The sequence below is a fragment of the Haliotis rubra genome, unplaced genomic scaffold (genome assembly GCF_003918875.1).
Source record: "Haliotis rubra isolate DU_JTF1 unplaced genomic scaffold, ASM391887v1 Scf466, whole genome shotgun sequence".
Taxonomy (NCBI): Eukaryota; Metazoa; Mollusca; class Gastropoda; order Lepetellida; family Haliotidae; genus Haliotis; species Haliotis rubra.
The window spans coordinates 828,355-853,029 of NW_025767153.1; the positions used below are offsets into that span (position 1 = coordinate 828,355).

At 38.8% G+C, this 24,675-nt stretch overlaps 1 protein-coding gene across 1 annotated transcript; it reads right to left on the reverse strand.

Annotated features, from left to right (window-relative positions):
* Positions 1 to 7,475: 7,475 nt before the first annotated feature.
* LOC124290454 (receptor-type tyrosine-protein phosphatase mu-like) lies at positions 7,476 to 12,258 on the reverse strand. Its single transcript, XM_046727158.1, has 12 exons — positions 12,196 to 12,258; positions 11,967 to 12,092; positions 11,711 to 11,850; positions 11,232 to 11,364; positions 10,814 to 10,960; positions 10,593 to 10,692; positions 10,373 to 10,446; positions 10,042 to 10,164; positions 9,743 to 9,874; positions 9,176 to 9,312; positions 8,121 to 8,256; positions 7,476 to 7,788 (listed from the first exon to the last, which is right to left on the reverse strand). Exons 1-12 carry the CDS (start codon positions 12,256 to 12,258, stop codon positions 7,717 to 7,719), a joined length of 1,383 nt encoding a protein of 460 aa, XP_046583114.1. The 3' UTR covers positions 7,476 to 7,716.
* Positions 12,259 to 24,675: the final 12,417 nt, after the last annotated feature.

Genomic DNA, 24,675 nt, shown 5'->3' on the forward strand with positions numbered 1-24,675 from the left:
ATTCCCAAATTTTCAATTAAAACTTTTGTATAATTATGTTTTAATCGCGAAAAAAGTTTCTGTAAATCTCAGCTTCGGCATTTATTCATATTTCGCTGGAGCCCACGTGACCTTTCCGCTCGTGACGTCAAATGTGCCTGGAGTCCGCCATATTGCCAAAGACCAAGCGCTACAGTAGTACAAATCGTGTTGTTTCTGTCGTTTTTGTAAATGGTACGATGGTGTATTCTGTTGCCTGGGGATGCACGGAATCATCGAACAATGGGAAGCCACCATTTCTTCCGTTTTCTAAGTAAAGAGACAGAATTAGGCAGGAGAAATGGTCCGATCATTCCGAGTCGGACGCATATGAAAGAGACAAGCACACATGGGGCATACAAATCCCAAAGCTAGGCTGAAGAAGGAAGAATTACCCACGAGATTCATTTATACTCCATCATTCCCTGTTACAGCTTAATGTCAGTGGTATTTTTAACATAAATTAATTCAAGTACGATTGCCAGTCGAATTGCCCCCGCTGCAAATTGCCCCAGCACATTTGGTCAAATTACCCCGGAGGTTTGGTCAAATAGCCCCAGGGGGGTAATTAAAATGCCCAATTTATTTAAAATGATTAAATATAGGCCATAAATGCATAATTTTGTCAACTTTGATATTATGTTCTTCATATAAAAGAATTTATAAAGTAATGAGTTTACCGATGGAACATTTATCAGAAATATTACTTCTTAATATTAACTTTTATATGAAGATAATAATATCAAAGTTGACAAAAACTATGCATTTACGGCATATATTTAATCATTTTAAATAAATTTGACAAAATTAGAATGAATGACCAAATTTGCGGGGGCATTTTGTAGCGGGGGCAGTTCCACTGGTACCCATGAGATAGATATCAAAATCAGTAAGAGATTTCACATGAGCTTGAAAATGTTTCGCTATGACGTTCTTTTCGGTTTAGAGCCCTAAATGCTGCAGACTACCCGAAACATTGCCGAATACAACGGCAAATCTTGAAGTACTTGTTGCTTTCATTGTTTTCCATTTTGTCCAATTACGCACGTCGGCATCAGACTCGCTATTTGTCAGTAGTGTGTGCCGTGAAAGTTGTTCTGTGTTCACATTGGCTGACAAGATGCCATTCTAAGGCTATGGCCGAGTGCCATAACTATTTCCATAACCAAACACTGGGGAAACATACATTGTCCTGACAAGTATTTAATAATTCACCAGTTTTCGGGGAATAACTTATCTGCGTCGGGAATATTATCTCTCCTCGACCAGGCTGGGATTTTGTGTGGAGACTTGCTACGTTATTAATGAGAACTAGGATCCTAAATTGTTTTCAACAAAATAACTCCAGTGTAATTTTTGTAGCAGATAATTTCTATTTCCCCCGTCTGAAGCATAATTATTGTGTTTTTAAATCCCAGACACCCTACAGTCACCCATTTGACACAAAAGGAACTGCAATCACATTGCTAAAAATATAATTCTTAGGGACTGGTCATATACTTATAGGGGTGGGTTTGCTGGTTGGAACTGTATCACATTTTGCTGTCAAATAGTATTGTTGTTAAATGATATGGTATATTTTAAAATTTTTAATGTATTTTGAACTCAAGCGGTGCCTCCGTTTCACTTGATTCTTCTTCTTCATCTTCACTGGAAGATTGTCTTGCAAGATGTAAAATCGGATCGTATTGATAGGGTCTAACATCCATTTCAGAAATGACACCAGGAACACCTTTTACTGCTCCTGAATCGATGGACGCTGTTAAGTTGTGCGGTAAAATCAAAGCGGCAGCCATCAGCAATAGGCACATGTGACGTCATGTCACGTGATACCCCCTCTGCTCATTAACTGTCGGATGTTTCCGTAAAAGGCGGAAATACGAGTACGTATTTTGTGTTTTTATTGCTATTTTGCAAACTTTTTCTCCAATTTTAATAACGGAAGGTGACTTTTATAATATCCTTTACAATATATCAAAAGTTTTGTTTTCGTTCGGCTCGAGTATAGAAGGAACAAATATGAGGCACCTGTCTCTCCTATTTCGAACGTACAGTGGGACCCTGGGTCTGACATATTGAAGTTCTGTGTTGTGTGAAATTCTACCCATATATAATGTATGCAAACACACTGACCCGCTAATACTGTGAGTGTTCAAAGCAATGTAAACGTATTGCCATTGACACTAAATATAACATTCAAATGTTGACATGGAAAGTTTACCTCCATCCTTTCCAACAACTGATTTCGGATAGACGTTTTATTGAATTCGCCAATATCAAACCAGTAAACACTGATATCACGTAGAATTCTCTTCAATGGCATTTGGTTTGCAGATAATGCCAGACAAATACCTGTCGTAGGCTGAAGTTATGCATACACCCTTGTGTCGATTTTTTGGTTGTCCCGAGCCCCTGTGTATTCTTGCTTTAGTAATCGTTTAAAGGTTGAAGTTTTTGAAAGGCATTTAGAAGTTGGACAAACATGAATACATGACACTTTTATGGATAACAACTTCTTTTTATTCTTTACACGACGTTACACGGCTAATTCTTGCTCCTTCATCAGGTGAATACTGAGTCAGTACAGAGAGTGAATATATATAGATAAAACATGTTTACACAATGCAAGGTTGTGTCGAAGCTCGGATATCTTAAGGTATACATGTAAATTGCTTCGTCACGAAGATGCTTGACTTATGTTGAAATAACAAATAAAACATTTATCGAAATATTCATTCAGTGTTACAACCTCAAATGGATTAACTTTGCTATTGCTATATCAGTAACACATTTCTAATGATTCATTTCAAGTCCCTGGTTTTCTTTTAAGCTATTAATATATTTTTCCTGTCTTTTGAAAACACAATGACTACGTGAGAGCATTGTCTTTACAAGGTACAAAATCCTTTCCTATATCCATACGAACATATTTTATAAAAATGCTATATCGCGATCGTGTGTCTATGGATGAGTGAGTGGTCCAGTTAAGAAAAACTCCCAACTTTCTAAAACACTTGTTCCTTTAAGATTAAATTATACTTTACATGTATGTGTTAATTGTTATCATTGATGTCGACTACTCTGTATAACTTGTCGAAGGTATAATCCCTTATACAACTAGGCATATCCTTTCCTGCAATGGTTAATTCTAGTATGAGGCGAATAGGTTAGTCACACAGGGAGCTAAGTACACAGAATGACACTGTTACACGTTCACACTCTACCTACTGGTGAGCTTGATTTATATGCGATGCAACTGAACGTTGTTTAACTTCCTCAATTTTCTATTATCAGGAAAGATGAATTTGAAACATTGAGCCTACAATACCCGATATGTGCATGATGTAAATACCTGTATGATATTGTAGAAATGGTTTATATAACTCACATAAACGTGACATAAACACGTAATGTGAATGTGTATAGCTAGCTGTGTATTCACCCATCCTCCAATGGAGGATAAATGTATTCCCATTAGTATTTATAAACGTACAGTCAAATTTAAAACACTGTTGTATCGAAGTTGTAAGGTCCTGTTTAAATACTTCGAGTTATCCCAAACCAAGTTTTACCACGTATGTCGTGTGTCCATAACTTTCCTTTCCTTTGCCCAATCACGTATGCACTCCATTGTAACACCTTTATGTAATGTTGTGTAAAGAACCACAGACACACTTTCAAGTCAAATCGGTCCGCTATTGAAATTCGTTTGCAATACAGAAATTCTTTGAGCAGATGGTAGAACATGTATCACAATCAACAACGTATTGCATTTAAACAGACGAGGATTGAAAGAGGTATTCATTGAACTGGTCCAGGGTATATGACGAATACGTGTAACCCATTTCTACATCCTATCACAACAGATTCAAGCTGTATTTTCAAGTTAGATCTTTAACGAAAGGTGTGCATATTAAAAAGTAGTTATACGTTATTTCTACTTAGGAAGTATACCGTGGGCGTTGGGCAGTGTGTGTCTGAACAAGGTGTAGTGAAATATTTACATTCGCTGTGCATTAAGCACGACAGTCTGTTGGTATACATAGTCCATGGTTTTACATGTAATACAGGTTGTGGTTTGATGGTTCATAACCTGCATTAGGAATAGACGTTGTATTTAGCGATCCTTATCATACAATGTCATTCTTACTTTATATTTATTTTTTAAAAGCGATTTCAATTGCTACAAATCATGAAACTAAACTTCGTAAAATCTGCACAGATTATATATGGCGTCACAAATATGTGCGTAGTAGTAATACGTTACGTCTTAAGCTCGGCGACATAATGTTCTACTGATCACTCAATTGACTGCGTTAACTTATCAAGGTGAACTGTTGTTGCTGTCTTCGTAAGACTATGAATATCTATCTTTGCTTCGTACTTCACTCCATATATCATTACAGGGCATGAATTTTCTTGGATCAAAGCGCTGACAGTACCGTAACAAAGGCCGTCAATCCGGACACGATCGCCGATGGATGGACGTGACGCCATGTTCTTTACACAGTATTCCCTAAAATTCCCTAAAATTTGCGTATCACCTCTCTAATTTGCATCGATATCAGTATATGACCCCAAAGGATACCGAAAATATCCGTTGGCTTTATCATGCCGAGAACGCTATCCACTGTGTGATAAGTATACAAATATAACAATTACCTAAAAGTCTAGCCGACATCAAATTTAGTTTCCTTGGTTCCACACATGAAAGAAACACAAGAGAAACGGTACAGTTGAAAGCTACATATTACAATTGTTTTGAAGAAATGATTTCAAAGAGTTCCAAGAATACGATTTCCATAGAGTGGAAAAGCACATGTAGCATTGTGTGGTGATCATCTAGTTTTATCTATTGGTAACACGATAATAAAATGGCATTTTCACCCAAGTGTGAATCACATGAGGACCTGTCACTCATATACGCACACATCAGAGCAAAATAAAGAAAATTTTCTCCTCATAACTCTCACATATACAGATCCCAGTTGTTCAATACATTGCCTAAACAGCAATACAGTATAGGCTACCAGGGTGAGTGAGTGAGTTAATATTTAACGTCAACATCGGCAATATTTCAGCAATATCCTGACGAAAACTATTCATACAATGAAAAATGAAAACATTTTGAAGAATAAAACCTGTCGACGATGGGCAGTAAAATACTAGAATATGACATATATGAACATAAAACTAGCATGTAAAACTAAAAGATTGTAATTAAAGAAGACAATACAATATAAAAACACGGGCTATAGATCGCCAACAACAGAAGGTAGATCACCATACAAGGAACCATTGGGGACTTACATTACTTTTTGCTACCTGCATGGACCCTAGCTGGATTTACACACTCTCTTCAGCCGCTGGCGATGTCGGAAGATTTAGCCGAACGAAATTAGTCCGAAATTGTCTTTGAAAGTGTTTGGGACTTACGTACCCTCGGGAGGACATAGGCTACCAGGAAGTAAGATTTATGAATCACATAGGGACACCATGATCGAGAGATACTACCACTTGCCCGTGCATACTCCAGGCAAACGTGTGGTTTAGGGATGATTGTAAAGAGAGGTTATCCTCTGTCATAGATCTTCCTAATATGAAAGGTATATAATAATGCATCCGCTTTAAAGACACGGTAAAGTAAGTTATCACACCCATTTCTTCCGGAGTTTTCTGTTTCATCTACCTACTTTATGTCCTTAAAGCATTTTATGTCATTTTAGATTTAGTTCAATTGCAATTATCCTTTATTCCTATTCTTTTGTAATATCGAACTGAACAGAGGTGGCTGCGCGTGCACCAGTAATCCTCATCAAGGTATTTACAGCGTCAGACATGGTATTTCAAGGGTTTAAACATTTATAAATTCCTTTCCAATTTCGCTTATTGGTAAGGAAAGTTGTAGACGTCATAGCTGAGGGTTCGTGATCACACATTTGAACAAGACTGTATGACAGTGCCCAATTGCGCAGATCAATGCTCATGCTGTTGATCACTGGATTGTCTGACCCAGACTCGATTATTTACAGACCGCCGCCATATAGCTGGAATATTGCTGAGTGTGGCGCAAAACTAAACTCACTCACTCACTATATGACAGTGCAACCTTTTGAGAAATAAATAGCCATGTCTGAATACCGCCCCCTTTTAAGTTTAAACGAAAACACGGAAGGTCGCGGGTTCGATCCCCGACCGCTTCATAGTAAAAGACGTTAAAATATGGTACTTGTTGGTCCCTGCCTGACACATCGGAATTAATGGGTACAACAAGGACTGGTCGGCTCGGAGTCAGTATAATGTGTCTGAGTGGGGTATTCATGCTTCACTGCAGTGTGGTATCTTGGGCTAGCACTATAAAACCAGCCTGCTACAAGCAGTCGCACATACACACGCATGCACGTCGTCATATGAGCGAAATATTCTCAGAAGCACGACGCTAAACCCAATTTCCCCTCACCTCACCTTAAACGAAAACAACAAAGTTCTTAAATTAATTTTTTATCAAAGTGAGATATGCGTTGATACCAAATCTAGAAGCTACAAATCTAGACTGAAAACAATATTAAAGGAACATAGTTGAAAATGTACAAAAGCAAGTAAATACATCATATTGAAACCAAGTAAATTTCTTAAATTAACTTTTGTTGACGTATTTAATATAAAATAGACAATGATATAAAATACACAGATGGCCAAGGATTAACCACAACACGGGGACACCGTGCGTGTAATATATACATTGTGAGTCACGTCATTAATCATAATATAGGTGTATAAAGTCCTTGATATATTGATAAAAAAAATATTTGAAATGGCGTGATTATTCTGAATATTACGCATTTACAGTTTCCATGCTGAGAGTTCAATACACTTAGGTTTCATAAATCATTGCAGGGGTCAGTGCATCATAAATAGTAGTAGTTATGGAAATGAACACATACAATCTTGCAAATTAAGTAATGTGTACGAACGAGCAAACGAATGTTGTTGTCGAAAATGATGACGATGTTGACTTCCTATATGCATTTTGGGTGTATATTTGACATGCCTCCAGCAACTTCTCACACTATATATATGCCGATGCGACGTTAATTTTCAAATCACTATCTGCATTCCCTCATAGCATTGAATTAAAAGCAAAATCATCTCTCAGTTTATCTCAAATCTAAAATAGACCAAAATTGTTAACACTGCAAGTAAAATCGCTGGAGTCAGATTTGAATGTTTATCATCAATATATGAGCGGCAAATCGTGAATTAAGCTGTCAAAATTATATCTGACCCTACTCACTACTTAAATTCGGAATACAACCTTCTCCCTTCAGGCCGCCGCTGCAAAGTTCCAAACGTGAAAACTAAGAGAGCCCGTACAGCCTTTATTCCAAGTACCATATCTCTATATGTGAAGATACCTAAATCAATGAATATATGTAAATATGTTTTGTATCTCTCTCTGATGTGCCAGTAGCTCTGCTGATGTAACACAAATTCCTGAAAAGGCATTAAAGTATTATTCTATTCTATTCTATTCTATTCTATTCTAAAACACTCTAGAAATGCCTACATGTCAGCAAATTGTGCACGAAAATTCGTCCAATGGGGAGCATGAGAGTTTCCAAGATTAATACAAGAAACGAAGATCATTTAATCACTATCCTTGAAGAAGATCACAGTGTAAATTGCGTTGCTTTTTCATTACATATTGGCGTAGATGTTGGAAGCACGGTTAGATTCCTTCACTACGTCGTAGCACAGCTTGAACTGATCCTGCAAATAACAGACATCGTTAGTCATGTGTCCGATGACATCGGTAGATATTGAATCCAGATATTATCATTTTCTTCGTCGGTGATACAGTTTATCTATTCCATATATACATTATACACCATTCATTCAACCGTTGTCGATTTGATTGACCTTAGCCATTATTTAAAATAACAAATAACAGTTTGGTAAAATTAAATTTACCTCGAATGTTTTGGATCTTACGTGCTCTCTCAGGAGGACTATAATTTTACGATACTGTGACCCCCTTTCAGGATAGAGCCATTAAACCAATCATGTGAATTTTACGTGGAATAAATAGTTCTAGTACTCACGAAGGACTGTATAAACTGTGGTCTGACACGCTGCAGTTCCTTGATGGTGAGGAAGATGTCCACGTATCTGTCCAGCCGCAGTCTGCTGATGATGTTCAGGGCACTGCAGAACACCCCGCTCATTCCAGCACCGTCACTGGTCGATAGAAACCATCATGCTATTCACATAACACACAATACACACCCTTACCATTCAACATATCTCTATTTCAACTCATCCTGAACTACTATTAATGTTCTTGCAAGGTTTTCTCTTTTATAAATACTTCATGAATGTTTAAAAGGTGAACATCAATCTGTTTGTGAATGGTTGATTTTCTTTTAGGTCTTATACCAGCGAGAGGGAAACCAAAGAGAGTCCAGATTACACTGCAGGAAATGAATATGTCTCCTGCAATATATGCACTAGTCTTACAACCTCCTTTTCTACACATATACAAAGAAAATGGTCATCGTCTTCAATTACATTCAGATTACACATTTTGCATATCCTATGTTCCTTTATTAAGCCTAAATACCTACCAGATTCTATAAGTTATTTAATATAATATATTGATATTAATTAGAATATCTAAGATACAATTTAAAACTAGTTCATAGAATTTACAAGAAAACCACATTAATCAACAACACGATATAAAATAGTTATAGATCGCCAGTACCTATAGATCGCCAGTTAGATCACCATGCTAGGGACCATGGGGAAAATTTAAATGAAAGAATTTGCTGTATTTAAATGTCAGCCATGCGAATAAATACTTCAAAGCATGTGGAACTTACATACCCTCTTAAAGCGACAATTGTTTTACGCTACTTCATCCCCCCCTCGAGGTGTACAGCCACTAAGAATCTTGGTTATTTCTAAGCACTACCAATTTAGAATCAATTCAACCTCCTTAAAGAATCCAAGAATTAAGCGAGAGCTTGGAAATATATACCCCCCTTAACGTAATGTGTTCGATGCATTGTGTATAGTGTATTAACGATAGGAGTCCTTTACATTGCACATTTTTAATTGTATTGCACAAGGGAATGGCGTTTTTGATAATGCATACTGGCAGTGGATGAGGATCTTATGGTCACCAGAGCTGAAAATAACGTCCGCCATGTTGATCAGCTCAAGGAGTGAGGCACTACTCTCTATCACGTCCGTTGACCGGAGAGAGACCACTGTGACTGACTGCTCGGTGTCCTGAACAAAGACAGAAACACTGTAAATGTATGAGCGTTTGTCCATGAAAGGTGTACCTCCAGTCAACATCACCATACAAATAGCATCGTGTTCCCAACTTTCTTAACATTTTGATATATCTTGTTGCAACTTGATACAACGTTGGTGAAATGGAGATAGTAGTACATTATGTAGCCAAAGATGATTACTTTTCAAGGAATGGAGAGTTACCAGAAAACTCCCCAACTTAAAATGCATCCCTACTCTTACAATGTGCAACAAAGACAGCGAACAACCAAATATATGTTCTTGAAAAGTAGAGGAGCACCCAAACAATAGCTTGACGTCACATGTGTGATTTAAAGTAATTTACAAATACATTGCGCCATTACGAGAATCCTGCATGCTAGTCTACCTGAACTGATTGCTTGAAAATAAGGAGAGAACAAACCTCCTTGTCATACACAAGCGTTAACTTTCTCTCAGTAAAGAATGCTCCGTTTGAAACGGTTTCCACGTGTATTACACTGAATGGTCCAGTTCGTAGCGTGTTGTTGTCTTTAGGGTAGAGCTCCTCTGTCTCCTGGATTGAAATAATGGGAATACTATTTTACGTGAATTCTTTAAAACAAAACATAGCATATAGAATCATCCTTTCTTATCATATTTGCATATAGGTTTTGTGGACACACACAAACGCTTAGCGTCATTCATATCAGAATGTAGAAACACAATCTCCAATATATTTACCTGAGAGTCATCTAGACAGACAACTGTGAAGCAGTCATGGTCGTACACCAGTCTCCAGAAGTCTACCACAGTGTGTGGTAGCGGGGTCTGGGTGACTATCAGGTTCGATAGTTGAAGAATTGACTAAAGCATTAAGAAGAACCCAATCGTATACATTGACTAATATCTAATGACGATGCCATTTTGGTATTACGTTGTCTTTAGTTAAGGTGTGGATGGTTCAAAGTCACATGTCATCAGAAGGCTTAAAATTATCATATTTAAATTAAGTTGTCATTCATTTGTGGTCGTGCAGTTAAATCTAAAATCACATATTTGCTAACCAACATACCGACAGAAACACTGCATTGATGTAGTCATTCCGACCCGGGACTGGAGTACACAGGTAGGGCCTGGATTTGTTTCCTGGAACAATACACCACGTGGTGATTCATTTTCATGTCAAAAAGTGTCTGATAGGATCAGTATAAAACAAAAGGATGAATTAGATTGCCATGTACTTTCGGGTTGCTGAGAAGTTTTAGAATACATATGTTTTACGGATTTTATACCGGGAAGAACATGCTGGTTTCTGTTTTTGGATGTGTTCTCTGGAAGCACTGCCTCTGAAGTTACAGCTTCTTCAAGGTCAGATGCTGGTTCTTGGAGTAACTAAAAGATCATAGATATTGATGCTATCTCTGTGTTTTGTGGTTATCACATGAAATGAAAACAATTGCAAAACAGAAAACGTATTTAACAGACAGGTAACAAAGATTTCACATCCACATACTTTAAATTGCTCTTTCAGCATATCCACTTGGGGTGTTGTAAACGTTTCTCCAGCGCCAAACGCTCTGTCAAACTCAGACGAAGTGTACAGTGTTCCTCGACTATTGAGAGCCTCCAGGACCACGTCATGCACAAACTCGTACTGTTTCTGAATGGAACACACACATTATTACAACACACATTGAAATCCCTAAATGATGCGATTCTTAGATACAATTCAATATACACAATGTCAGCAAGTAAACATAAACATAGAGATTTCAGTTTCAAAAGACTCAATCAAACTTTATATGTTTAAGGAAGGTATCCTTGGCGGAATGATTCTTTAGCTTCAACCAAATCTCTGAAGTAAAAGCACCCAAAACTTTAAGTAGTGTGGTATTTGGAAGGTCGGAGACTCTACTGAATCAAGCACTCACCACAGTCTGCACCATATTCATCCTGTTTTGTCTCATCTTGCTGACGCACATGAACACGTTGACGTGGTTACTCTTAGCTTCATCCATCAGGTAGTCCAGAGAAATGAATGCTCCTGTTCGGCCAACTCCAGCACTGAACATATGAATAGCAGTGGTTGGAAAACTATGTTTTCGGAATCTTAGCATGATAATGTTCTCTGTTGGTTCCGACACACTCATCGCCTCTATTATGGAATCACACGTTCCTGTTCACAGGCGGTGTACGTTCGTGGATCTTCTGTATACAAATCAGTTGATTTGTTAATCTCTTTAAGGCCGGGAGACCCATATGGGCTTAAAGTCCATTCAGGTGTGAACAGCTCATACTTTACGTGTATCACCTCTACGCATACACTCTGGCCTCTAGTTAATACATATATATCTAACACACATGAATAACATTTAGATCATACATGTGGTGACTTCTACATGTCAGTTACCTGCAGTGCACCACTATGGGTCCCCTGCCCATGGCCCCCTGTTTGACCAGTCTCCAGAAGTTGACGAGCGCAGGAGCAGAAGGAACATCATGGTCAGGCCAAGATGTGAAGTGGTAGTGCGTTACAGTTCTCTCACTACCCTGTAAACACCATACGCACAATACATAACAGTCGTATAACCGTATAAGACAGTATACTGACATCGATGGTTAAAATGTGGTCACAGGACGTTTTGACTTTATATATTTATACTTACCGCGTCTTCTACCAGAAACGTTGACACTGTGTAGTCAGCCCTAGCCTTTACGTTAATGTTTGTAACTTTAGAGCCTCCGTAGGTTTCAGACGTGCTTCCGTTAGGCCAGTATTGTGCACACTTTTTCTGGAAACATATACAAATGTGTACTTATGGGATGCAATCAATGTCAGCAGAATGTCTTGGTCCTTTTAACACAGGAATGTAATGGCCCTTGAACAAACCCTACCTTGTTCACCTCCATCAGCCTCGTCAGCATGACTATCTGTGTGACGTCCTCCTGCCACACCATCCGCCAGAAGTCAGTGACTGTTCCTAGCTTAGGTCCTTGGTGATAAACATTATTATTAAATTGTTCTTCAAGGTAATATATCGTATTATATTCTAAACTTTAATCGTATATGAATCCTTTGGTTAATAAAAGCATTTTAATGGAAGAATATGTCTCTCTTTATATGTAAAATGATATAGCTCATACCTGTGTTGCTATGTACTTTTGAGTATCACCATATCCCTGTAAACATGATAGTCAGGTTGAATTTGATATTTATTTATTCACATCTCGATAGTTTAACATGTAATATGTCTGGCTGCTAAATTCAGTCACTGACATACTATTTTCATTTTCGAACTCTCGAAATATTTAAAAAATCTATTAAATTGAAATTGACACGTGAGAATTATCTATCATGATTTCCATCGATGTGTTTAAGCATATGAAATACCCTTATCCTACTCACCATGATATAATTCGCATTAATGTAATCTTCTCCCTCCTCCAGCACAACCCACGAATCATCATCTGATCAAGTTAACTTAACGTCAACAATATTGGACCAAACTTACAGACATTTAGAAGGCAGAAATCCATGGGTTGGTTCCTTAGTTCTTAACAAGTTTAATAAAGGAATGTGCAACAGCGATATCAGTTGTAGCGAAGGCCGAGTAAAAGCTGAGTATAGACATAATTCAACAAAACAGTTTAGGGATTAGTATTATTATCGTTTAAGGCTGATGTGATAAATATTTTCAAAACACTAAAAGCTGGAAGTCACTCTTCCTCTAACCCTACCCAACCCTTTCAGTGGCTGTTTCAAACACTAATAATTTGATAAAGTTCTCGAAAATATATACCTGATTCCTGATTCATTTACATTATATGCCGTACACTCAAGTGTATGTTGAACAGTATGTGGTATAAGTGTCTCTGTTACCTTCATTTTCTTTGTTAAAAGTAATTAACATCACATGATCAGTGAATTTAACAATTCTTTAAACCAGTATCTGCACAAGTTTGCTTTTGGCAATATCCTTGTACATACCAAATGATATGTGTGATTTTCCGCGATTTATGAATACATAATGTTATCATTCTTAAATGCAAATAAGCATACCGTCCTGCTGTAGTATGTAATAGTGTAGAGTAATAATCAAAATACAACATGGCCATGTTTTACTTACACGCATATAGAGCCACAAAACGGTTCTTTGGCTTGTTCTCAGGTTTTATAGCAGCTTCATGTGGGTGTCGTGCACCGAATATAATCATCTGAGATATATATACATATTTACATGTATACACAAGAAAAGAGACGTAAGAACAATCAAACTGATTGGTGTTATGATAGTCCGATAAAACATAATAATATATCTTTTGTATTCTAGAGTATGTCGTTTTGCAGAGATACTTCTTTCATGTGTATATTTAATCCATCAAAAACAATGTCATTATAGTTACACTCATTACACTGCAAGGTAAATCTGTTCGTGTTTTCATCTGTCGTAAAAGTTTATCATAAAAGCTGAAAAACGTGTTTTTGTAATGTTGAAGTCTGAGCAATACATAACATTACTTTACTTAGTGTTTGATAATTTACTGTTAGCAGTGTTGACGTCAGGACGTTCTAGTTACGCAAGTCAAGTATGCAAGATGTTTGCAAGGACCCATTTGCAGGTTTGCGTTTATTTGTTTATGTGCTATTAAACGTAATACAAGATCAGTGTGAAAAATGGATGAAAAAGCTATCAATGCGGGAATATTACACACAATCTAATTTCAATTTCAGTGAAAGAATGATCGATACTTTTTTAACGTGGATAGGTGTCTCATGCTATACGTTCGGACATATTTCTAATTTACAAACCTCAAATTCGGTTTCAAATGAGGCTTTTTCCTTTTTCTCAGATATACACTGTTTCAGGTTATCCAGCCGCATCCGAGGTGGCACCCAGTTGTAGTAGGTGGCGGCAACATCATTGCCTCTGTCGACTTCAGCCTCAACAGAAAACACGGCATCCTCATCTTCTTCCATTGCAGGTGGAATGTGGGTGGGCTTACTCGTGGATGATTTATCTCCAGTGAAATGAATGTATTTTTTTCCTAGCGTCTCTGCCTCCAGAGAAGAAATTGAACAGTTTACTGACACACTTGGTTGATTTTCTGTACATAACGCCGCATGTAAAATATTCTAAAATGCACACTCACAGACCATTCGTAATCGGTTGCGGGCTGCAAATCTCCATTCTCAACGTCCATATCGTGGGCCAATATTGACGCCGTTTCATCAACGTCAACGTCTGCTGTGGGCCCAACGTCACCTCTGATGGCCCCAGAGAGACTGGAATCGAGTCGTCTTTAACGATGAATCCAGGTTTACCCTCAGATTCGCGGACGGCAGGCATAGAGTCTGAAGACGACGTCGTGAACGGTATGCCCAATGTTGTGTACAGGAAGTCGACAGATTCGGGGGCGGAAGTTGCATGGTTTGGGGTGCTTTCTGTGGGAACAACCGTTCCCTACTTCTGGTCATCCGTGGAAACCTCACACCTGCTGCTTACCGCGACCAGGTGCTCACCCCTGAACTCGTTCCTTTCATGGCGGGTCATGGCCCAGGTCTACAGTTCCAGCATGATTGGCCGCATACTGCGATGTTGACACGAAATTTCCTTCAAAACGCTGGAATCAACGTCATGGACTGGCCATCGAGGTCCCCTGACCTTAATCCAATAGAGCACGTTTGGGATGCACTTGGGAGAAGGCTTCGTGGTCTTAGGAACAAACCTCAGAATTTGCAGGAACTTGGCGCTGCCTTGCAAGAGCAATGGCGCAGAATCCCCAACCACGTGTTCACAAACATCAGGTAGTCGATGAGGAGACGGTGTTTGGCAGTGGTGAATGCGCGGGGCGGCCATACACGATATTGAACTGAGAAGTTTTGCATTTTTTTTCTTGTGACTTGACATTCTGTATACCCATGTTTTGGAACGGCGGTGTAGCCTAATGGAACTGATTATGGCACTGTCAGTGTATCGAGTACATCACACAGATCTCAGCAATGAAATAATAACAATTTAACCATCTTACCATCTCTTGTTCTTTTACAGTGCCCTGAAGAAAGAATGTGAAGTTTCTTTTTTGACTCAGTATATATCCCAAAAATATAGTATGACCAGAAATTATTGAGAATTTTAGGAATATGTTTAATTGGATTTCTAATATAAACAACCTTGACCAGCTATCAAGTGCTTGGTCTCATTCAAGAGAGACACCACCGTTAATCCTTTTTCATTAGTTTGTGAAGAGTTATCCCCCTTTGTTTACTTGCTAGCAGACTACATTTTCAGTGATCCTCAGTATGGATGATTTAGGGAAGAGGAAGTTGATTTAAGAGTATTATAACAAGGACATCAGATCAGCTAAATTGAGTTCAAGTAGAACAGGCATCCCTTTGTCCACTGTTTATCGTGTTTTGAAAAATATTGCAAATGGATATGGCATTGAGCACCAGGGAGGCGCAGGTAGGCCCAGAAAATTGACTGTCGGTGACAGGAGGCGGCTTGGTATTCTTGTTTCTAAAAACAAACGAAGGAGTTTAGAAAACCTAAGGCTGGATATGATTGATAGAGGAACTGTGGCTGTCTGTAAGGAGACAATCAGAACTGAGCTGCATGCAATGGGTTGGCAGAAAAGTCGAGGAATTCTATCACCAATCATGAAACCTGAACAAAAGGAGCGACGGTTGAACTGGTGCTTACAGCCTAGAAATGTTAACTGGGAAAAATGTGATTTTCTCAGATGAAAGTTTTGTGTGGCTGTTTCCTAATACACTGAAATTCTGGACCAAACAAACTGAAAAACCTCTGTATCAGCGCCCAAAGTACAGTCCGAAATTTAACGTGTGGGGTGGCATATCTGTGTTAGGGGCAACGCCCCTCTGTGTATTTGAAGGGAATATGAACAGTGAGCGATACACAGATATGCTCGAGGGACATTTACTTACATATGCTTACGTGTTCTATAGAACTTTTTGGATTTTCCAAAACATCGTTCAAAGTATTCACAGGCCTGGTTTCGGACCCAAAGTATGACATTATTAGATTGGCCAAGCTATAGCCCTGACCTAAATCCAATAGAAAATGTTTGGGGGCTTATGAAGGAAATTGTCAATAAGAAAAATCTGATAAATATTGCTGAAATGAAAGAAGAGGGGGTCCGAAATTGGGACAGCATGGACCACGATTTTCTAACTTATTTGATCAGTAGTATGCCCCGCCGTATTGAAGCCTGCATTGCTGCCCATGGTGACTTAATACTTACTGTTCACCTGCCTTTGAATCTGGAGTTATGTTCTGCTAATATTCACATTTAATACGTGAGTAATGAGTGAGAAAATACAAAAACTTACAATCTCTAAATCCTCAATAATTTCTGGTTGTACTGTAAAATGTTTCTGTATTTCACTTGTCGTTTAACAAAACCTCAAATTCGATATTTTGTTATCATAAACTAAGCCATTCCGAGTTGTCTCCCTTTATGACCGTTCAGGAAAAATCATGGCAAAACTTTTTGCGTCTCATTCTGCCGATGATTGAATGTTTTTGTTTAAAGATATGCTAAATAAAAAGATCTTGATCTCTACTAAATTCGTCACACGGTGTTTAGAAAGGGTGTACACCGTACACCGTACACCCTTTCAAAACACCATGTTACTAATAATGTATACTTAGGCGCTGATATACCTTACAAATCACAAATCTCATGACTATGCTCTTCCGTAAAGTCATTAAATGTTTTGCCCAAAGGATAGCATATGAAACGATTTTGCTACAATAAACAATTGAAAACAAATATTTCTAAAATATTTTTAAGTACGCAAAAAGAAGACAAAATATAGATAAAACATAGATCATTTCCATGCATCATTTAATATTACCACCTGTACGTTATCATGTGTGTACTCACAGTCGTGACGTATATAAAGTCTGATGTGTTGTATCTTCTCTGGAACCGAAGTGTTCAGGTTCACATTCAAGGTTGGATTTGTCTCATTGTTTGTGTGAGCACATGTTGGTTGCTCGCTCGTGGCATTTGTGGTGACTTTGCCGTCTACAGCCAGTGTTGCGTTGAAGTTGCTGCTATCACCGTTCAATATACTACTCTGGTTACAAGATTTTCCAAGCGCAATATTTTCTGAAAAGGTAGTACACACAATCAGTATCGCAAGCAGAATGAACAAATACTAATAACACGTGGTCATGACAGTATCCATCTTCCTCATACTCACCTTTCTGACAGTACATTCCAAACCATCCTTTCTGACACATGTCCTGACCAATCATCTGACCACAGGGAGTTGAGGGGAACTTGTCACAGAGGTCTGTGGTATTACAGTGACAATCTGCATCTGTTTATCAAACATGACTCCACTCAGTCATTTCCTAATATAAATTACAATGCAGTATTGTTAGAATTCGAGGATAGTTAAGTGCTTGTGGATCAAGTCAACATACGATATGCAAGTATTGAGACTTGTTTCGCATGAAGTTCATAATAAAGTTCTTACCAGAGAGAGTCACTGTGATACAGACAACGAAAAGTCCCATCCAGAACCATCCCATGCTGGATACCTAAAAGAAATCCAAAATCCTGTCCAAATAAGTACTCTGTCTCCCCATAATGTATCAACAGGGATGTCAACATAAAAATATACACCTGGAAAAAAGTATTGGAACACTTTGTTTTTTATGAACAATGACATTTCACTGCATAGTATGGAAACACAATGCCGCCAATTGATGTAAATGGTAATGTATTGTTAAAAGAATTGTATTTGAATCGAAAATGATGACATTAATGCCCAGTTGAGTGTCACTTCAATGATTAAGTAACTGCTACAAACACTGGTGTAAATCCCGGTAAAACGTACACTGGAAAAGTATGGGGTTAGTAAGACAGTACGTGGGATCACACACGTCCTTTGCATATCTCATCCTAGGACACGAAAGAAATTTACCAAAACAGGTGATAATGTCAGTATGAGTGTATCCACCTCCCGCCAGGACGACCGATTGAAGAAGCTCTCTCACAGAGTCCACCAGACGCTGTATCTGTCTTCGAGGTAGTCTATTCCACTCCTGGTGGAGAGTAAGTTCCAAGTCTGCATGATTCTGTACTGGTGGAACCCTCTCACCCACAGGGTCCCAAACATGCTCAATTGGATTGAGATCTGGACTTCGTGCTGGTCATGGTAACGTTGTGATTGCTTCCTGGCGTAAGTAATCCGTCTCTGCCCGACTTCTATGGGGCCTAGCGTTGTTATCCATATACACTGGCCTTGTGAGAATAGGGTGATTGTCAACAACCCTCTCCAAGATCTCCAAGATCTCCCTCTGATATCGTTGGCCAGTAAGATTAACCCTCACAGTGACAAGTTGAAGCGTATAGTCGTAAGACAGACAACCCCACAGCATAATCGACCCGCCACCAAATGGAACCTGCTCCAGAATATTCCCCTGTGCATATGCTGCGTTTCTACGACGCCATACAAATGCTCTGCCATCGACCATGTACAGAAGAAAACGACTTTCGTCAGACCAGTGAACCTTTCTCCCCTGAACCTTTCAACTGAGGCGGACCCATTTCAGAGTAACCCAAACGTCGGATGCTTTGTAAATAGAGTACTCTAAACTAAAAGGGCAAAAGAAACGACGATACCAAAATTGAATATGCTAATTTGGACACGAACTCAATTTTTTAGGTAGTTATGACCTTAAAACAATCGCCCTAACATTTGTCATGAAAAATGTGGTGTTTGGGCGAACAGTATCACTGCAACAGGTCTTGAAGCACGAAAATCTCGTGAACGGATTGCACGAAGCACGTGCATCTTTCAGGTATAAGAGTGCACTCAACCTTCCTCGACATCAGACCTTCAAGTCAATTCAGCGACCATGCCCCGATTATCGCAGGAATTCAGAGAGAGAGCCTTTGGAATGGTATAAATGGCTGCCATTCATGCACATGTTGCAGCGGCCATGGGCTGTACACTTCGAACCACCACTAGGCTGATGACCCGCTACAGGCCAGGCCCAGAAGAGGAAGACCTCGTGTCACCACCCCAAAGATGTCCGCTACTTACGTATCCTGCACCTTAGAAACCGTTTCCTACCTGTGACGTCATCAGCAGCAACTGGGCTTGGACATCAGTCGACGAACAGCAGCACGACGACTCAGACAATATGGTATCCGCGCCTGCAGACCCTACCGTTGTGTACGGCTGATGCTTCAGTATCGACGTCAACGTCTTCGATGGGCACGCAAGGTTCGTCAATGACAAAACAGACAGTGGCAGAGAGTGATGTTCGCAGACGAAAGCAGGTCCAGCTGTTCAGGAATGATGACAAGGCCCGTGTCTACATACGCCGTGGAGAACGAGTGCAACGTTGCTGTGTACAGGAAGTGGAACCGTTTGGTGGCAATGGTGTCATGGTTTGGGGCGCCATATGTGACGATATGTAGACAGATCTTGTTGTGGTGGATATTTATCAAATTCTGGTTATGCTATTATTCCTACGTCAACGCCGTAACCGGATCATGTTCAAGCCCGGCAGTGCCCGTCCTCATACAGCACGTATTGTCATGGATTTTCCTAAAGACAAACAACGTCAATGTCCTTCCTTGGCCCTCCAGGGCACCTGACATGTAACCAACTGAACACTTGTGGGACCATTTGGATCGTCAGGTTCGTGCTGGAGCTGTTGTACTTGGAAACCGACGTCAGATTGTTCAAGAGGAATGGCGAAGGATCCCTGCCCAAGTTATACTGCGTCTGACGTTCTCCGCACGTCGAAGAGTGAGGGCTTGCATTTATGCCCACGGTGGACAAACCAGATACTGACCACGTGTGTTGTTTTGTTTACATCTGTGATCGAATACTGGACACTTCATTCCTCCATTTATACAGTGACTCAATGGACTTGTTATTGTTGCTACTCCAATGAAATGACTGAGTGAATGTTGCCCATACAGCTGTTGTTAAAATTCCCTGTCTTTTCCACAATGGTGGTTTGTCGTTTTGTAATATCACTGATTTCGACTTGGTACTATTTCCTTTGCCCGTTAGTTTATAATAGCGATGTCGTCGTAGTCTCTATCCCACATATGTTGCACAGTTATGATTAAACAGATACTATAGGCATCAAAATTTAATGCGAAATTATGATATACATGTAAAACCTCATAGTACTTACCCGTGTCTTTCCAGATAGGTAAAATACAGCGAACCACAACCAGGAAGACAATTGTGGGGAGGTGACAACAAGTCCTCCACATCCAGTAGTGTCAGTTTGCATTGACTGCTAAAGTTGATATTATAAATTACATCCTGGATTGCAGGTTACCTGTTACGATTATGCATTACACTGCTACTTTGAAGGTTGTTCAACCACCATTGTATGCCTAAATACACAAACCGTTATATTCTCATGGGGTTGAGATCATCCGTGGAGCTTAGAAAGTGGTTTTTATGAGAACTGTGTAGGGATATGACATATTTATACATTTTGTCGCTAAAGGTTCCAGCTGTGCTTTCAAGTATGTTCTTTATGCACAGTACAAAGTACTTATGTCTACTGAACGAATACACCGTGTATGTCGTGCAGAGATGTTTGAACAAGGTGCAGTGTTGTTGAAATGTGATCGTGAAATGTTTGCATTGGCCGTGCATTAAGCGCGATAGTACATAGCTTTACATAGATCTGGGCCAGGACGTTGAAATTTGTTTTTACATGTTGGTAAAGGCCTCCGTAAGCCTCAATCAGACATAGCCAGGACGAGTTTGTTTGATTCCTCAGATGAAAACAGCAGTGGAGCTCTCGAACAATGTATCATCAGACCCTGTTTATATTGTTTGGGTTTACATTTGGCATTTGCTTAGGCATGTTAAAGTGTGACATATATTATATAGCATGGCATACATTTCAAGCAAGAACATAGTAAATTAATCAAAGTTTCACAAGTTTTCCATAATAGAAAATGTCCGAATAACATATCGTTCCATGGAAATGTCTTCATAGACTAAGATTCAGTCTAGTTCATAAATCATAGTGTATGAATGCCAGTATATCGACATGTGCTCACAATAACGTAATGACTAAGTGACAGGACACTGATAGGACATTATCATGCATAGGTTCTAATATATATGGGGATGTTTATACACACAATTGATTATAGCAAAACTATGTCTCAGCGCTACTCACTTCTAACATCAACAGCCCATAGTCGCCTTTATGAACGCCGATACCTGTCCAGGCTACCAGTGAAGCTCGTATTGAAAACATTATAGGGATATGGCCTCGACTTGTTATACTTTGTGCAAACATGGCATGGTTTACCTGCTACCAGTTATGTTAATATGCGGTACATGCATATTTTCTACACAAGTAATACAACTGCGAAACTGCTTTGCTACGTATAGGTGTAATGGTATAAACTTTACTTTTGTACTCTGTCGTACTCTAGTTGCATACTTTCCTCACAGGATACAGCAATAAGAAAAATAAAAAAAATGAAATGTCAGCTCATGTGCACATCCATATCTCTCTCGCACACACACACACACATACACACACACGCGCGCACGCACGCACGCACGCACACAGAGTACGGGCATGAATTCTAAGGCCGGCCGTGAGTCTGGTTGGTGATGAATGACAATTTTTGGCCACAGCAGATTTGGAAGACAGCTTACAGCTTGTCCACTGGCGTTGACAAAATTGTTTCTCACGGAATTGTTTTGGACAAATCTACACATTAGGTGGTTCTCAACATATTATGTATTGTGATCGTGTCGGAGGCACATCCTACATTTGACCTCGTGATGATACAATGGAATGTGACCCAAAAATCTGAACATCGAACAAATATATACAAGGGATAAATATTTCAGGGTACTCTCAGGAGGACAATAATTTTACAGTACTTTAACCCCCTTTGAGGAACAATCTACAGCCCTGAACAATCTCAGTTGATAATCTAAACTGCCAATTATAAAATATTTATCTTTTTACAAAACATATCAAAATTTATGTAACGATTCTATTTCTTTAAAAAAAATTTTTCTTAAATGATAATTAACATTAAAAAAAGGTCCCTCACTGTTTTGACACTGAAATATTTATCCCTTGTAATGGAAAGACAATACAGTCAACTCACTCACTCTGATATTCACCGAGAGAGAAAGATGTTTTAACATGACAACGCTTCAACTCACAGAGCTCGAGTCACTGCTGACTTACTTTATAATTCAAACACCAATATCTTTCCAGGACAAATTCCACAGAGTACAATCCGTAGTCGTATTCAGTGGTATTAGCAGTGAAGACAGCACACGATGGCCACTCCAGGTGCTGATTGGAACGTCCCCTCTTTGACATGCAAGTCTTATGATAGGACAACGAGTTCCATTACGTATACAGGACATGTAACTATCACAATGCATTTTTACATTCTTGTATCAATCAAGCTAAATGAAGTATAGTCATCATGTTGAACACAGAATTTAATTCTAATTTTGCTTTTGCAATTGCGTTTTACTTCTTTGGAATTTTTAAGAGTGTATTTTCGTTACATATACATATAGCACATGCTCACGAGGACGTACGCCATACACTGGCATAGCTATAAGCACAGAGAGGCACTATGAGTAAGTTAGTGAGTGAGTTAATAGTTATCGTCACATCGGCAATATTTCAGTCATATTGTGACGAGAACCAATTTGACATTGATAAGGGATAATTGTATAAAATAAAACATGTCGTCAAGGGACAGTAGAGGCACTATGAGTCCGGTGGTGGTTAAAACGTATTTTACTGCTGTAGTCATTTAGATATACATGTATATCAGGGAAACCATTGGTTATTACAAACAACCATCCTTTGGCATTTGTCAATTCTTACAATCCACTTGTAAGCATTTAATTGGTTCCCCACATACTAATCCTCCCAGACACATGCGCACTTCCTCCGACTATCCACGGAATGAAACATGAGAGACAATGAATAAGTGACACGTTGATTGATAAGAACATTTTATTCTTTGCATCGACATTTCAATGTCCCTTCAACAAATATGAATCATTTACATGCAAGCTGAAATGCAAGGTTGGTTTAATAACCAAAACTAACTCCCGATAACAAGCTAAACACCAACATCAACATATGTAAAAAGGTAACTGCACACAGCTATTTTAATATAAAAATGAAGCTAGTCATTAACCGACACCAATACCAACTGATAAACTGCTAAGTATCATCTCCATGACATTTCTTATATTACGAACAATCCTGTTATTAATACGCCCATGAAAGGTACGCCACTATTTGCCACAGTTTTGTGCAAATATAGTTCGGCTACTTTTAAAGTTCACCTTTACGACAAGCATAAGTTGCAGGTGTTCATTAGAAACCTGGAACCCACAACAGGCCCTGACCTTGTTAAAGCCCAAGTCTGGTGAATTGTTTTTAAACCACCATAAAATGAAATGTAGCTTCCAAATAGGTACAACGGTTAATGTATCCACAAAATGCTCATAACCGAGTAGGTTAGTTACTGCAAAAAATGTGACACAAGAACATAGATTGCATTCCTACTCAGCTTATAGTAAACATGGTCAATGGCGACTCTCCTTCCAATCTGAAAGGTTGTAACTGCTGCTCGATAGAAAACGGCATGGTTAAATAGAATATTCTCGCTCACTAGTCGCAGGTTACAAAATACGAAAATACAATTCAAATAAGTGTCACTGACCAACGTGAAATATCATGTAAAAACATGGTGTTGTTCTAAATTCTGTGTTAAGGAAAAACAGCATGTTGTTCATTTGGATACATTTTTGTTACAAATCAAACCAATATCATTTGGAAAGAGCAAACATGAAGTGACAGAACATATATTTTGTATCATAATTTACCACAATATGACGAGACTTATTATTGGTGATATGATAACATTATTTGACATTATGAAACAAATGTGTCAGTGAAATATGTACATACCAACATGCCACGGTTTTGCGCTTACAAAGCAGCTATCAGTGGTATATTTGACACTTATAGAATGACGCATGTACAAACGGGCAAGTCTGAAAGTTCGACATATATAAAATTATAGGCACATGAAGCTTATTATTGGTGATATATTTGATATTCATAAAAAGAGTGTCAGTGAAATATGTACAAAGAGACATGTATAAACGTTCGACATATATGGAACGATATTATTTTTTCTCCGAGTATATATAATTTTGAGGTGATATATTTCAGTGCAGGAATGTTGTTAACGTGAATGTTTGCAAACCTTATGCCGTAACAAGGAACAAGGAACTGACTCCACCCATGCTGTGAATCAAACTTATATGTGCAGGGTAAT

Bases quoted from the DNA above. Each gene is read 5' to 3' on its own strand.
- LOC124290454 (XM_046727158.1), bottom strand. From the start codon at position 12,258: ATGGTGTGGCAGGAGGACGTCACACAGATAGTCATGCTGACGAGGCTG. The intron at 10,165-10,372 runs GTATGTTGGTTA...TTAATGCTTTAG, and splicing joins TCAATGCAGTGTTTCTGTCG to TCAATTCTTCAACTATCGAA. The intron at 9,313-9,742 runs GTTTGTTCTCTC...GTCTTTGTTCAG, and splicing joins CGCTTGTGTATGACAAGGAG to GACACCGAGCAGTCAGTCAC.